Raw genomic sequence first — 16848 nt, 5'->3', positions numbered from 1 at the left:
CTGGCAGACTTGACAGGTGACATCAGACTGCAGGCCCCCTGTGAAGATTTGGTCAATGATGCAATTACAATGGTTTGGGTTGTTGGCTTTTTTCCCGTTGTCATCTGTGCGAACACACACAAACACAGACAAGTCAAATGCATCTTATAAACTGGACACAAACAAACACACACACACAGAAAGCAACATGAGTCTTATAAACTGTCACACGGATTCCCTACCTCTTTCATGTGCACACCTTATCCTCCATCTTCTCTCTCATATTTGTTCTGCATCTGTTTCTTTTTCACAATTGTCAGGATGATTTATTGTGTGTTTTATCATATCCTTTATGCTTGTAGAAACCTTTGATTTGATTCTAAGTGCCGCAGACAGCAGGAGCGAATCACAGTTTAAACCGTCTCACATTTGCCACAGAATTCTTTGATGATTTATACTAAAAGAGAAAATACTGACAGATGACGGTAATCTTCTTATGCTAACATTCAGAACTTTTGTATTCATTTGTGAAGTGCATCTTGGGCCTTTCCATCGCTTAGAACTCCTTTTCGCATACAAAGCCTTGCGAGCACTGCGGTCCTATGGCTCTGGTCTTTTAGTTATTCCTAAAGTCGGGGCATGCACTAGCGGCAAGGGAGCGTTTGAGTTTTACGGCCCCCGTTTGTGGAACAGCTTTGCCGGAGAACCTCAGAGGTCCACAGAATGTTCTTGTTTTTGAGAACAGGCTCACCATTTTGCTTTTAACTAATATATATTTATTGTAACTACTTTCTTTTACGCATACAAGCTTTTAGTTTACTTTTTCTTCCATTCTTTCATTAATATTTATTGTATTCGTCCTTATGCTGCTTTTAGCTTTTTAGGTCTGTTATTTTATGTGTTTATCATTCTAGTCTATACATTTTTAGATTTGAAAAATATCTTTTAGTAACATTTTACTGTTTCCAGTGTTTCCTCAAAGGACACTAGCACTGGAAGCTGTGGCGGGCCGTGACCGTGATCCTGCCTCATGGGGTCCTCCAGTCGCCATGCGTGCAGGCTCTCGCTGCGCTGCTTCACCGGGGGCCGCGGCCTTTGGTCTAGTCCTGGTGCAGATGGCTCCCTGAAATGGCGTTTTCTCACCTGGTTGCTCTGTACTTAGCCTCGGGTTATTAGGTCATAACAGTATTATTTTTAACCTGTATGTGTGTCTGTGTACTGTGGACAAGTGGCGGGCAGGGTTGATTGATTGGATCATTTTTTATTTTTTTTTATTCATGTAAAGAGCTTTGAGTTGCATTATTTTTTTGTCTGAAAAGCACTTACAAATAAAGTTTGATTGATTGCTTGATTGAGTGAAGTTGTGTTTTAATTGAACAACAAATCTCAGCATACAGTACATTGTCCACAATATCAAAATATTTATATTGTGATTAGGGAGTATGGAGTAAGTGAATGTTTCCGAACACAGCCATGGAAACATAGTCCAAAAATTTGGATATAGTCATCAAATATGAATTGGGCACTTTAACTGACTTTACAACTGCACGCAATCAGGTCACTGATTGTCCTTTATATTTTGTACATCCTAATTATATGAAACAAGGTTCATAAAATACCTTTTAACAATAATTAGTCTGACCTTTGCAGTGTCTGTGTAAAACATCCAGTGCAGCGATGAGGAACTCGTGTGCGTCCTGCTGCTCGTAGCCAGCCAGGTGACGAGCGTGAGTCCACACCAGGTGGAGCAGACGGAACGGGATGTGAGGTGAACGATGGCCTGAGTAGAACTAGTGATACACCATGAACAATGTTAGCAATAGTGACATGCTCCTCAAAATCTCCAAATCATTTCTTTGCTGAGGTAGATTTAAATTTATTTTTTTTTTTTTTAAAGGCACCTCTTGGAAGAGTTGCGACATCTCACACACTAAGCAGGAGTTGCTCTGCATTTCACATTTGTGTCTGTCAGACAGGAAGAAGTCCCGCAGCAGCGGTGTATGCGTTAGTGCCTGCACGATGCAGTTCATAAAGCACGTGTTGCCAAGGTTGATTAGACCGCGTAGACCTGGAAACAGAGGAGAGAGACAGAATGAGAGACTGCATCAACGGGCTGCAGTGCTCTAAATGATGGCCATATCACAGAAAGATACACAAATGATCCATTGTCATTTGCAATCACCATATACAGTCGTGTGTTCTGTGATGCATGACTCGCAAAAAAAAAATCAGTAAGTGAAATGAACATAGTATGCATTGTTTACAGTAATGTGTTAAAAAAAAGCCACCAACAAAGAGAGCGAGAGAGAAATTAATTAACCACTGTACAATCATGGGTGCACATACCAAATTTGGTCTGGTTCTAAAAGGAGCACCAAAGGTTGTTGCTTGGTCCTCATTTTTTTCCCAGACTCGCCCACCTTACTGGATGAACTTAAAGACTCAACAGTATGGGACCTTCTGATCAGCTGATTTGGTTTCATTTGTTTGGGGCAGCGGTCCCCAATATTATTTGCACCACAGACCGGTGGAACGTAAAATCATATTCTGACGGACCACCGAGGCCCACAAAGCTGTCCGACTTGTTGGCGGTCCTTCAGCACTCGACCCCCATCGCGGCCCCACGAGGGTACCTGATAGCGGGGGAGTTTCTCGGTCGGCGCACGCTTGCAGCCGAGCTTAACTGAACTGAGAAAGGAACGAATCGGTTCACAAAGGGATTCCACTCAGTATGCTCACTCAAAAGATTTGTGCATGTGAACAACTTGTCCGCAAACGACACAACACTAGTTGAGCTGCGTCTACCGCTCTGCTCCAGAAACAGAAAAAAGAAGGAAAAAAGCAGCCAGTGCCTTTCCTACATCACATTACGTTGCAGTTTCTGGCTCTATGATCTTTATCATAGTTGTTCTCTTCGGCATCACACAAATGCACATAAAACCAACTGAGTTATGCCACATATAATGGTTCAAGCTCCCAGGTTTTCTTTCACTTTGAGGCCCACTTTACCTGAAATTTTTGGTTGAACAGTTGAACCTCCATCCATCCATCCATCCATTTTCTGAGCCGCTTCTCCTCACTAGGGTCGCGGGCGTGCTGGAGCCTATCCCAGCTGTCATCGGGCAGGAGGCGGGGTACACCCTGAACTGGTTGCCAGCCAATCGCAGGGCACATAGAAACTAACAACCATTCGCACTCACAGTCATGCCTACGGGCAATTTAGAGTCTCCAATTAATGCATGTTTTTGGGATGTGGGAGGAAACCGGAGTGCCCGGAGAAAACCCACGCAGGCACGGGGAGAACATGCAAACTCCACACAGGCGGGGACGGGGATTGAACCCCGCACCTCAGAACTGTGAGGCTGACGCTCTAACCAGTCGGCCACCGTGCCGCCCAGTTGAACCTCCATTTTTTATTTTATTTATTTTACATTTTTTTTTAGACTTTTGGTTTGTTTGACCAATAAATGCGTACAATTTGGTACTGATCCAAATTAGGATTGTTTAACTTGGTGGTCTGTGAGCTACTCTAGTTTTACTAATCCTAAAGTCTGGTACATATATACTGACGATTGGGCTGAATTTGACCACAATTCCCTCCTGACGATTATCGGATGGCTCTAAATTATTATTGTGATTATACTGTGGTCTAAGTTGTGTTTATAGTGATATTTTTCTCCCTGATTTGCGTGTAACAGTCAGGCCAACAATCGCAAACGGTAAACACTTGGGGTTGAATCGATAAATCAGGGGTTGAGTCGACTTTACTACTCCGCATTGATGTTTAAAGCTTGAAGTCGGCTAATCGCTAATCACGTTTTTGACATCTTGTCTTCTAATTGGCCAATTTACAGAGGACCTTCGACTCGCCCGTCTGCTGCCGTCGCCAGACTAAATAACGCTGTACAGAGCAGCGAAATGTCTGGCCAAAAAGGCAAAGTATTCCTAGATCTGTGCTGATCAGAGAGTACGAAAAAAAGTTGGTGGTGGATGAGAATAGCCTTGCAAACTTCGTTGTCGGGCCGCCTCGGTGGACCCCTGGGCCTGATCCCGCCCCTCGATTGATTGGGTGCGGCCACAGCAATTACAGGACACTTCTGTCAGTCTTTGTGCATGTAAAACAGTGTCAATTCCCTTATATATATCCGCAGGCACACACCCCTAGGACTCTTTCATTGGGTGTGGGGTCACGCACTTACTGCGACAAATAACTCATGAATATGCAAATCGCTTGCGTATCCCCTCACTAATACTCTCATCCTGTAGAGTTTTATAATTTACATAATTAATGCCACCACACTTCTGTTGTACAGCCGGCTTCACGACCCTTGTCCCGCATGCTTCTTCTCCTGTCCTTGTCCTGTTCTATCTTGTCCTGTCCTTCCATCACAGGGTGTAGTACTACATTCCCATGGAACACTCATTTTTAATGTTTCATTGTTGTAGATAATTTAAGAATTTACTTCTCTCATCCTATTTACAACGAGTGCTTTTTCTTTGCTTCTCTCTCGCTTCTAGAAACTTTGTTCTGTTCAACTGATCAAGTCTGAATCTCAATAAACCTCAATTATAATACTAAGAAACCGCAGTAGAAGCTTAAAAAACTCCACTGTGACACAGTAAAACTGTTCCGACATAAAAGGGATACAGATTTTCCATTCTGCTTGACCTAACAGGCGAACAGGACAAAAAAAATAAAATAAAAACAAAAAAACCTTGCAAACTTTGGCTATGCTAATATAAAATTTTAATATTCATACTAGCGGGACCACAGGACTGGCAGCAAGGAACGAGGGCAGAAACCTAAAGTGAAGCTTTGTCTTTGTCACCAAAATGTTATATCCAATAATACGTGGGCAACAACTTTGTGATAACAAGAACTTTATTCATATCACACCACACACCATCACGACACCTGTGTGGCTTTATGACACTGTGTCGTCACAATTGTTGCAGTACGGCATACGGCCGTAATATGCTACAAGGGTGTAAAAATGTTTTACCAAAAATGAGACTGGAAGCACGGTCACTTGCAAAAAGTCTATCCTCAAAGATAATATAAGCACACGTGAAATGGAAACTGTGAAACAGAGCTATCTTCATTTTTTGGACCTTGGCTCCAATTTCTTACAACATGCTATGCTATGGGACACAAGACGAGACCAGTCGGCTCGATGAGGAGAATCATGTGCAGGACTCCCACTCATTACGACAATTACATTCAGTGTAACTGGTAAGTTGTCATTTGTTTTTTATTTCTTTCAATGCCAGTTTGTCATATATGTCTATGTGAATCCGGTCGGTGGCGCAGAAAATGTTAGGTGCCACTGTACTTTGTTGAAAAAAATTTTTAGAACATCATCAATTAATCGACTTTGACTCAACTTTCATCACATTATGATCGATTCCCCAAAAATCAACAGTTTGGCTAATCCATGGACTCCATGAGATATGATTACGCAAGTGGTATATGGTGTTGGTCATCTCAAGTACACCACACACTATAAGAACAGTAAAAAGACAAATGACAATTTTTTCCTCATCATGTGGAGAGTCCCATTTAAAACTCAGTTAAGATGTTAAGAGTGCATTTTTGTATACCCATCTTAAGTGGTATTTTAGCTTGCTGGTTGGTTTTCCTTTTAAATCAATATATTTGGTTTCTAATGGCACATACTCAGCTGACTCCCACTTACCCTCTCATCACTCCAAACTAAACAGCAGCCCTATTACTGGAAAGTCGGCTTAAACAGCACACTATCTTGACAATCTGACTCATCAATGGTCCAGTCTTCTCGATTCTCGACTGAACCTCTCAAACTCACCCCACCTAAAGACAGCCCAAAGACAACCCGTTGCTCGAGGGTGGGTTCCAGGGGCTTGTTGGATTTGCTAATTGGCCAGAGTCACAGTGGATTCGCTGCTTGTTTGCCTCAGGCTGCTATTTCTGGCTGCTGCCGGCTGTTTGTTTCAGTGCGATTCAAACCAGGAGGATTTCTATAATTATTTCTTCCTGCTGCTATTGTCGAGACAACGTGCCAACAATTATTGATATTTAAAAAAAAAAAAAAAAAAAAAAGAATATTGACAGCATCTATACATCTGTTTTTACTGTAATCAGTACAGGTCATCTATTTTTTATCATTTTGAGCCCCCCAAAAAAAGAAAAACAACCTTTGCGATGTCATTTAGAAGATTGATTCATCTCCATCTTGTGATCGGTTATTGTTTTTTTTTTTTTTTTTTTTTTTAAACTTGCTGATTGGTGTTCGGTCCCAAAAATCAATAAAAATAAATAAATAAATAAAATCAATTCAACTGCCTAAATTGCTCTTCTCACGAATAATGTTCCAATTGTGCTATTTAAGTCAATTTTTTCGGGCAAGTGATGCTGTTTGAAACGTCATAGTAATTTTGACGTGCCAACCTCAAATTTCGACCCATACAAGCTTCTTGGTATACATTTTTAACTGAAAATGGTCAGCCAATCGGAGAAGGGATTCTCCTTGCATCAGACAAAACCAAAGGGTCGAGGATATACAGTATGTTGAGTTATACTGTTTCACTCTAATTTTTTGACGAGATTTTCTATAGGTGATGTCACACAAAAACGCTCCCCTAAAAGACAATTTTTTTTCCCGACACAAATATTCTCAGTGCGTTCTACTCAGGTTGAAGGGGCCATTCCAACCAGACTTAACACTTTGACAGGCTGTTATTTTGGGGAAATCTTGTCACATTGCTAGTCAAAGCGTTGATTAATTATAAACTGATTATCATGATATCCCGTAGTAATCCCCAGGTATAGTAAAATATAGTTCTTAGTGGTAGTGAGTAGTATGGAGGTGACAGAACAATCTTATTGGACTGGAGTTTCTATGATTTCACAGTGATTACATCTGCCCATGGCCTTTTTCCAAATATAAAGTTCAATTTTATCAGGACCGACTTCTCTAATTGAGCTTGGATCGTTTAAGAAATTTCAATGCTATAAAACACTAGAAAAATTTTTTTTTTTTTTGGTTGTTGTTTTTTTTTTTAAATACAAGATAACATTAGTGCAAATTCTGATTTACCTAATGCAGCATAAATAGCATTTTGTCTGAGGTAAAAACAAAAAAGAGTGAGAAAGTGGGTGACTCCGTACACACTTTGTCTGTACATATTGAGAGGGTCGCTTACCAATAGTACAGTTGGAGGTGATTCTCCTCCTCTTGGGATTGTGGCGGAGAAGCTCCAGCTCCCTCTTGGTTGGCTCCCATGTTGAGTACTTCTCACCTATGCCTGGAATCACCACATAGGCATACACTAAGTCATTTTCTAAACTGCCAGTATGCTATCCACTAAATAACATTTCTTGATCATCAACCATTTTATTAGCTTCTAATTGAATTACCCAAACCACAATGTCATTTTTTTTATCTAAAAAACAAATAGAAGTCGGGAAAAAAAAAAAAAAAAAAAAAAAAAAAACATCTTAACTGATCAACTTCCAAGTTGACATACGCTGCTCTTCAATATAACCTTAACCATGCACATATCTCTAGATCTTGTAAGCCTATGGATAGTTTCTGCCTGTATCAAATTTGAGGATGCATGATTTGTCCAGAGTTGGCATCTGGAGGTAGCTAGATAGATAGATCTTCCTTTTCAGGATGCTCCATATCTTCTCAACGGTTTGACAACACAGGATGGTGGTCATACCATGGGTTTTTATAACTTTATACAGATAGCAGCTAAAGGTTCAATGGTAATTTATTTTTATTTTTTTTTGGACTTGATAATAATGCTGAACAACCTCCTTAAGATGTTGCCCCGTTAATTAGACTAATCTGTGAATGCAACCCCTTCACATCAGTGATCTAAATAGACGAGAGACAGCACGTGGAAAAAATTCCCAGAAAATCTAAAATTCACATTTATTGAAATTTTACAACCAAAATCATACATGTATAAACACAATGTAGAAGCTAACGGACATTTTTTGTCTGTGATCCTTTCACAAAGAGCTGGGTAAAAATTGGGGTTAAAATGCTTTCAGACCTTGCATTTTCCAGGCTTTCCTTTGTTCCTCTTTGGCAATCTGTTCCATGTCTTTGTCGTAAATGTAGTCTTGGCACATGAAGCAGTAAATCCCCCCATACAGCAAGTCAATAGCTGCAAAGTCAAGACAAGGAGAGGGTGAGAAAAGAAGCCAAAAGAGGAAAATGCACAAGGGAGAGTTTTTTTTATTGAACTTCAGGGTTCCTCTCACAGTTCATCTATTTTGTTTGTCAGAGGGTAATGGAGGGCTCTGAGTCACTACAAGCTGTATGAGCCGCTAGATGATTCATCGCTGTCTTTTCCTATTAAGGCAACGTTGCTATGGTGTTGCACTGTCAAGGCGCATGGGCTTATCAGCCGACATATCTCCTAACACTAATATCTGTTAACACCACCCAGTAATGGCAGAGGTGGCGAGAGCAAAGAGGAGTCAAAGGTGAAGAGAGAGGTAAAAGAGGAGGAAGTGTCTTTTCTCTCTCTCGCTCACTGTCAGGGTTTCACAAATGCCGAACCGAACCTGTGCTTCCAAACACAGCCCTTAAGCTACCGGTTTGCCGTCACCATGACAACCTGGCCTTCAGCTTCCTTTGGCTGATGTTGTAATCCTTTGCAGGTGTGGAGGGAACAGAGGATGAATGGCTGAGGGCAGGAGGGAGAGGACGAAGTACAGCCACTATAAAAAGTCATATCAAATAGCTCAAACACAAGAGCAGTCTCAAAGATTGTCTTTACAATGATAATAATGCTTGATTGACACTGCCAAAGAGGTAATATTTTAACTATAGTTTATTGTTGTGGTTAGAATTTACAGTAATATACAACTCCAATGAATCATACAGAGAGTGTTTCTAATATTTTGCCCCACTCACAACTAAATATAGTACAGAAACAGTGCAGTTTTACACCACTGCGAGCTGCAACCGCAATAGTACACACATTGTTCAGGAAAACCTCTTAAGTGAAAGTGAAAAGTGATATTGATGCTTATGGTATAAACGGGAAGACAAATGAAAGCCTTTCATCCGTCTAACTATCAAAGAGATCTGGCAAAATGTGTTTGCCACCCTTGCGCAAAGTAGGACAGACCCCCCCCCCCCCCCCCCCCCCCAGTCCCCTACCTCTCCAAAGAAGTCACCTGATGTGAAACACTGCTCTGATGCAGGGAGTTGAGGGAATAGATGGAAGGCCTAGTGAAAACTGGCTAATATTTGTCTCAGTGTTAAGGCACAAATGACAACGTTGTCAAAACGACCTCGGTTCTCACAGACCTCCGAAAATGCTGTACAGCTGTAATATGTATGGCCACAACATTTTGGTTAACCTTTGTCGACGCATGCAAATATGAAACAAATTAGCGCCAAATGTCTCCTTGACATCTGATTTCTTGAGATAGGCTGTCGACCAGTCCAAGTTGAACCTCACCCTCGTCTGTAAAACTAATGAGGATAAGCGGAAGAAAAAAATACATGGATGGTGATCTGAAATCAGATTTGTTGGTAAAGAAATAATTATATGCATGGACAAATCACGCAATAATATGATGTGTCGCACACAACTGACACCTCTGTGATATGTGAATGAAGACGTTAACGTGGTAAAGTAATGCCCTAGTAAATCTACTTCGCACGTTGTAGTCGCATTCCGGTTTTCAGTGCTTACATGGAACGGCAACACAACACAAAGAATGTCAGTTAATAATGTTAACATTTTAATTAAAACATTGGCTATACAGTAAATAAAGGGTTATGATGATGACGGCTTGGGCCGTGGAACAAATTATTCTTCCATTTTCTATAGCGCTTGTCTTTGTTAGGTTCATGGTGGGTGAGCTCGCCTCTGCTGACTTTGGGCGAGAGGCCTAGGAACACCTTGGAAAAGTCACAAGCCAATCAAGACAAACAAACATTGACACTCACATTCAGGTCAAACAACAATTTAGATTCTTCAATTAACCTAACAATTCAAGTTTAATTCCTGTATTGGGGATGTGGGAGGAAGCTGGAGTATCTGGGAAAATATCAAAACAAAACAGAAAAACACAAACATGGGAAGAACATGTAAACTCAAAGCTGAGATTTAGACCCTAAAACTCAGAACTGTGTGATGGAGGCGCTAACCACTAGGCACCATGGTGCCTGGAACAGATTTTTCAAAGTATAACAACAGGAAAATGTAATTTTGAAAGACAACTAGAACAAAGTATCACGAATAGCATCAATGGATTGTGTTCTTCAGCTGCCCCCTGCTCCAGTGTGTTCCACTAACATGTGTATGTGGTCACTGTGATGGGTTAAATGCAGAGAACAAATTTCGTGTGCATGCATGCATGCATGTTCATGACAATAAAAGGTGATTCTTCTTCTTCTTCATACTGTGGAAAAAGGAAAAGCGGAAGCTAGCAGTAAGGAGGGGGAGGAGGGGCTTTGTTTAATGGAGGCTAATTCCACTGGGTTTGTTAAAGATGACTTAATTACCTCCTCAACCGTCTACAGGGATCTGCCCTCCTCCCATTTTCTCTTCTCTGTTGTACTTTTTTTTTTTGTCAGCAGCAGCTAACCTAATTAGCCCACAATACCACCTCCCCAATTACACACGTGGGAAACACACAAACACACCAGTAGGGGTGGGGTGGGGTGGTGAAGGTTCTGAGCCAAAAGGATAAGGAAGAGAAAAGGAAGCTTCCAAATGCTTCTGAACATCTGCCAAAGTGGTGCTTTATCATGCACACCCGAGGTGTCGCTGCTGCGGCACCCGAACAACACCCACTCCCCCAACACCGCAGTATGATGGTCTTAACTCACAGCTGAAAAAGCCTATTTCCGTTATGTGGAGAGAGAGCCACCAGGGGTACAGCCGGGGATACAACATTCAGACGAATGGTGACATTCTCTGTGCTATTGTACATGATCTTTTTTTTTTCTTTTACAGTTTGACCCCCAAAAACAATGTCCTGAGCACCATTTAGTCTCCTAAATTTCTCTGCATGTTTATCTACAGCATTGCCCTGTCTTGCACACATTGGGAATAATATTGCATCCCGGAAAAGGAGGGCATAATGTACCTGGCAATTATTGACATTTAGACAGTGTAAACTATAAGTTTGCAACATTTTACAGTTTTTAACTGCAATGCAAGTAAAACAGGTGTCACAATTCATCGATTAATTGACAATCGCTCATCAAATTAATTGACAACTATTTTGATAATTATCCATCCATCCATCCATTCTCTGAGCAGCTTCTCCTCACTAGGGTCGCGGGCCTGCTGGAGCCTATCCCAGCTGTCATCGGGCAGGAGGCGGGGTACACCCTGAACTGGTTGCCAGCCTATCGCAGGGCACATAGAAACAAACAACCATTTGTGCTCACGGTCATGCCTACGGGCAATTTAGAGTCTCCAATTCATGCATGTTTTTGGGATGTGGGAGGAAACCGCAGTGCCCGGAGAAAACCCACACAGGCACGGGGAGAACATGCAAACTCCACACAGGAGTCCTCAGAAATGTGAGGCTGACGCTCTAACCAGTCGGCCACCGTGCCCATTTTGATAATTAATTAATTAATTAATTTAAAAACATTAACTTGAAATTGTCCAAATCCTATGATTTCAGCCTCTCACCTGTAAATATTCTCTGATTTCTGTGGCCCTCCATGAAAGCACACAGATTATCTTTTGTCCATCCATCCATTTTCTGAGCCACTTCTCCTCACAAGGCTCGCGGGAGTGCTGGAGCCTATCCCAGCTATCATCTACACCCTGAACTGGTTGCCAACCAATCGCAGGGCACACATAAACAAACAACCATTCACACTCACAGTCACACCTACGGCAAATTTAGTCTTCAATTAAACTACCATGCATGTTTTTGGGATGTGGGAGGAAACCGGAGTGCCCGGAGAAAACCCACGCAGGCACGAGAATATGCAAACTCCACACAGGCGGGGCCGGGATTTGAACCCCGGTCCTCATAGCTGTGAGGCAGACGCTCTAACCAGTCTTCCACCGTGCCTTATCTTTTGTTTAATCAAAATACGACTTTTGCAAACATTTATTTTTACTCTGGAAAACAATAATCAACATGTTTCCCTATTTTCTGACATGTTAACAACCAAGCCAGTGAGTGAATCATAATTAATTTATGTTAAAAAAAATAAATAAATAAAAAGTAGTAATAGTTGAATCTATTACGAAAACAATCTTTGTTTTGGTTTTGTTTAATCATTAAACAATACCAAATGAAGAACAATAATCAGTAATAAACACGAATCGGAAAATAATGTTTTTGCATAAGTAATGCAAAATATTTTTGCATCCAATTGTACAATTAATCGATGGGAAAAATCAATAGATTGATCGATTGTACAAATAGCCAATATTGACAGCCCTAAATACGACACTCAATATGAACTTCAATGAAAAATTAAGGCGTAAAGAGAAGGTAATTCATGTCGGAGCTGCATTTCACACGTCTTTTTCAAAACATTTTAAAGGAGACATGCTTTCGTCAAAATAGCCCAAGTATCAAGAACTACATTACATTTAACACCCTCTCTTTTGAGACCTCGCTGAAATTAGCCTGTTTTAAGGGGACAGTCCCATCTCATGCAAATGATTTAGTGGGTGGCTACTTGTTGATCTCAGCGTCTAAAACTAAATAAGGGAGTGTAAACTGTGACGCGCGTGCAAGCTCCCATAAAAACAGTAATGGTTGCAATTTCACTTAAATTGTAAAGGCAGCGCCTCATCACCAATCCGTCGGATTATACTTCCTTGGATGAACGAAACTCCTCTGAGGTATCATTTGAAGTCAAAATTGGCTTCAGTGACAGTGTTGGAAGCACATATTAGCGTCAGTTAACAGCGTTATCAGCATGAGCTTCTGATAAGTGGAACATACATGTTATGTTAAATTGTCCACATAGTGGTGGTGGGGAGGGATTGGGGGCGGGGGTGATATTTGTTGGGCGAAGCGACCACCACGTGTACCACTTACATGGATGCGCTCACAAATTGACAAGTGTAATTTGTCGCCCTGGTGATGAAGTGCTGCCTCCAATAGTGAAAATACAGGGGGTTCATTTCATAATGTTATGATATTCAAACCAATTCAAATATATTGATAAAAATAGTCCATAGATTCCTTATCAAACATATTTTATCTTACGTTCATGTTAAGACATCTGAGAATGGTTTTAAATAGTGAAAGAAAACTGCATGTCTCTGAGCTGTATAATTAGTCATTCAACATGTCTAGATTGACAGAGTAGCACTATTGACAGGGATGCAAGGACACACGTTTATCTAATTGGAATGAAGGGGACTTTATTTGCATGTTAGGAGGCTGAGATGTACACCGTGCCAACACAGCTGCTACATTGGATGTATGAATTCCGTGTGCCGGAGTGTGTTCACCATACCTAGGTTATGTCGTTTGCTCTTGGCATGCTCATGGATGTGTTTTTTGGCAAAGCAGGCGAAGAAGACGCAGTAAAGGCAGGAGTGGAGTCTGCTGAGGTGAGCACCGCACATGTGGCAGATGCATGACTTGGCCTGAAAAGGGCGTGGAGTCAGGGGTAAAGAGGGTGGGGTAAAAACAACATACACAATATGATCAGTTAAATGCTAGTTCCGAATGTGCTCTTGGAGGGCAGCTGGATTAATACTAGTGCAGTGGCTTGTCCAATTTCTGTAATTAAATAGAAAACACTAATTCTGACTTATTAATGACTAAAGTGCAACTCTCCTCACGTTCAGTTGACATTCGATTTTATGGACAATCTCAATAGAATGAGGACCACAATTATGCTTCCATTCAAACGCTTCAAAACTTTAACCGTTTTTATAATTGAATAAATCTAAATTACATGAATTAATATTTGAGATATAAATTTATGATTTAGACTATTAATGCATTACAGTCTGCCAATTAGTTAAAATGTGAAACATGATCAGACATTTTATTAAATTGTATCAATGCATTGATTTAATGTCTTTAATTTCCAATACAATATAATGTATAAAATGTTGACCATTACAAAAATGTAGAAATGTATTTGAAATATGAACAGAAACCCTTAGAATTTGTTTTAACCCTTGCCATCCTCCCACCCCCACACCCATTATAACTGGATAGATGCATGTATAATTTTAGTATTAGATTTTCATCATCAGTCTTCTTTTGACTAACGTTCCATAGTGTCACCAATTATGAAATGCAGGTATATCCGGATTTGCTGGTCCAATGTCTACATATTGCATGTTTGTTTGCTAAAGGAATGGCATATCTAAGACAATATCCACACACTTTTATCTCAATAACTGTCATTTTAGTAGCACTACTGATGCATACAGTGATCTTTTCCCTTTCCTATCCTGTGCTGAATACTAATTGGAGAATGAAGCACATTCTTGTACAGTAACTTTTTCCTGTGTATTTTATGGCTGCATGTGAGGAAAATGAGTCAAAGAATGAATGAACAGAATGGAGGGAAGTGTGGGACCTGCAGTCTTGTACGATTTCTGTAATCATTTAGTCATCTAGCACTTTGTTATATGACCAATGATGTGCTGCAGTTGTGTTGAAGATACATCATGTGATGGGCATGACAGTGGATGGAGAGTGTTTGAAGCATGAGAGAGAGAAAGACAAGGAGGGGGAAAAGAAAGAAAAAAAAAAAAAAAAAAAGAACAGTCATAGCTCAAGGTTATTTTCAGGTCAAATCAGAGGTTTGACAGCATCAACAAATACTGATGGTCTTTTAATCTTACTAAGGCAATGCATGAATCCATGTGAGACAAACAAAAGGGGACAGCTACCATTCCATGAGTGATGGAGGTTGTAATACAATAAATACAAATATCCATCCAACCATTTCTACAGCGCTTGTCCATTTGTCTTCTTTAGGGTCACGGGCAAGAGGTGATGTACATCCATATAAAGACAGACTACCATTTACACTCACACAGCAGCAAATTTAGTCTGAGTCTACTCTTCAATTAACCTAACATGCATGTTCTGGGAATGTGGAAGCCGCAGTACCCCCAGAAAACTCACACAAGCACCGGGAAAAATGCAAACTCCACACTGGAACGCCGGAGCTGAGATAAGAAACCGGAATCCCAGAACTGTGAGGTGGACGTGGTAACCACCACCAACTCACCACACTGTTGTGTGTAATGTCAAATTGAAAATTTTACTAATTACAATGACCAAATAAAATGTTTGTTTGTCCTGGTCAAAATGTAGCAAATGATGTTCGGTTAACCCACTTGTTTTGACATTCAAAATTCTTCAAATTTGAATATGCAAATGAAACATGCACCATTGGTCCTGGTATAATACAGACATAAAAGTGCACGAAGTTGCCAATGCCTACTAAATAATGCATCACCCATGTCTTCAAATGTAATAAAAAACATAGTGCCCCCGCCACACACGCATACAATTGTGTCTGCAAGGGTTGTAACACAAGCAGCACATAGAGTACCGAGCTCGTCTGCTCCTTGGGTGGGGTGACGGCACAAGTAAAGAAATGGGCAATTATGGGATGAGGGCCACATCCAAAAATAATTATTCTGCTTATTTTAGTACGCATGCCTGTTTCCTACTTCCCTTCTGATTCCAACCAGATAAGCAGCCAGGAATGGGGGTTTTCTCTCCAGCACCATGGATGCGGGGGTGCATGCAAAAAACACACACACAAGGATTGGATACAAAAAGTGATTGTGAGTGATCTACACGAGTGAGTCACAGACACAAAAATGGGTCAACGGGAGGATGATGATTGATGACTGCAATCAAGAGATGTGATCAAGACTTAGGTTGTAGGAAGTGGGTGATTCGTTGCATGGTTGATTTAAAAGCTTATGAATGGGCAGAAAAACGAGGGAAGACTCATCAGTATATGCTGTTGCGGGGAACAGATGGCTTGAAGAAGGCGCAGTGCTGAGGGCAAAGACGTGTTGTCGGACACGCAGTACTCTTTTTATTGTAGTGTTTTAGGGAGGTCTTGTTTGACATTTTGGCACTGTCGAGCGTGTTTTGCGTGGAAGAGGTAACTGCCCACAAGCACGCACACGCGAGAGACCTTTCACATTCTTACACACACACGCACGCGCGCACACACACACACATGCGCGCATCTCTTCCGTTAGGTGAGCCCACTACGTTTCTCAGTCTCTTGTTACCTTGCGTTTCCTGGTCTCGGCCGAACCGCTCCATACGAAACACTGATAAATAGCCCTCAGGTTCTGCTTCCAGTTGTCCACTTTGAAGCAGTTGACATGGGGGCAGCCCGCGGGACTCATGATAATCGCTGCATCCGGCTCGGCTGTCCACTGGGCGAGGAAACCTGTACAAAACCCTCCACCCAGTCCAAACACCGGACCGACTGGCTAGCTTGCCAGATTCGTTATCCACCAATCGCCGCGTTATAGCTAACTGGACATGTTCTGCGTGTAGTTGCGGCGACACGTACAGAACACCGCCAAATATTTCGGTATTCCGTTTTCGGAACCAGCATATTACCTGTCAGTTCGAACCCATTATAGTACCATGAATGCAGTTAACCCACATTCCGCTTAATTACATGTTAGCAAGCTGGCTAAAGTTGGTTAGCGTAGAAATTTCAACAGTAGCTTACACGGTGAGTGTGGAGCTACCCCGTTCATAACGGCGGACCAATCGGAGGCGATTACTACTCAGGATTGGCGTATGCCAACTGTTCCAGCGGTTAAGTCCCGCCTCTTCGAAGCGGATACTGCGCCACGATTGGTCCAATCTTCCCAGAGGCTACATCCGCCTGTGTGAAGGAACTCATTGGTTTA

General features: G+C 41.4%; 1 protein-coding gene across 1 annotated transcript in view; it reads right to left on the bottom strand.

The window, feature by feature from the left end:
* Positions 1-16703, bottom strand: part of usp22 (ubiquitin specific peptidase 22) — a 27403-nt gene extending 10700 nt beyond the window's left edge. Inside the window, exons 1-7 of the mRNA XM_061756409.1 lie at positions 16210-16703; positions 13440-13572; positions 8023-8136; positions 7162-7263; positions 1881-2047; positions 1622-1769; positions 2-104 (exon numbers count right to left, since the gene is read on the bottom strand). Coding sequence (XP_061612393.1) covers positions 2-104; positions 1622-1769; positions 1881-2047; positions 7162-7263; positions 8023-8136; positions 13440-13572; positions 16210-16329 — 887 coding nt within the window. The 5' untranslated portion in view covers positions 16330-16703. The remainder of the gene's footprint in view (position 1; positions 105-1621; positions 1770-1880; positions 2048-7161; positions 7264-8022; positions 8137-13439; positions 13573-16209) is intronic.
* Between the last annotated feature and the right edge of the window lie 145 nt (positions 16704-16848).

The sequence above is a fragment of the Phyllopteryx taeniolatus genome, chromosome 19 (assembly GCF_024500385.1).
Source record: "Phyllopteryx taeniolatus isolate TA_2022b chromosome 19, UOR_Ptae_1.2, whole genome shotgun sequence".
Classification (NCBI taxonomy): Eukaryota; Metazoa; Chordata; class Actinopteri; order Syngnathiformes; family Syngnathidae; genus Phyllopteryx; species Phyllopteryx taeniolatus.
The sequence above is the reverse complement of the archived record's forward strand: the minus strand, read 5'-3'. Positions and strand labels throughout refer to the sequence as shown.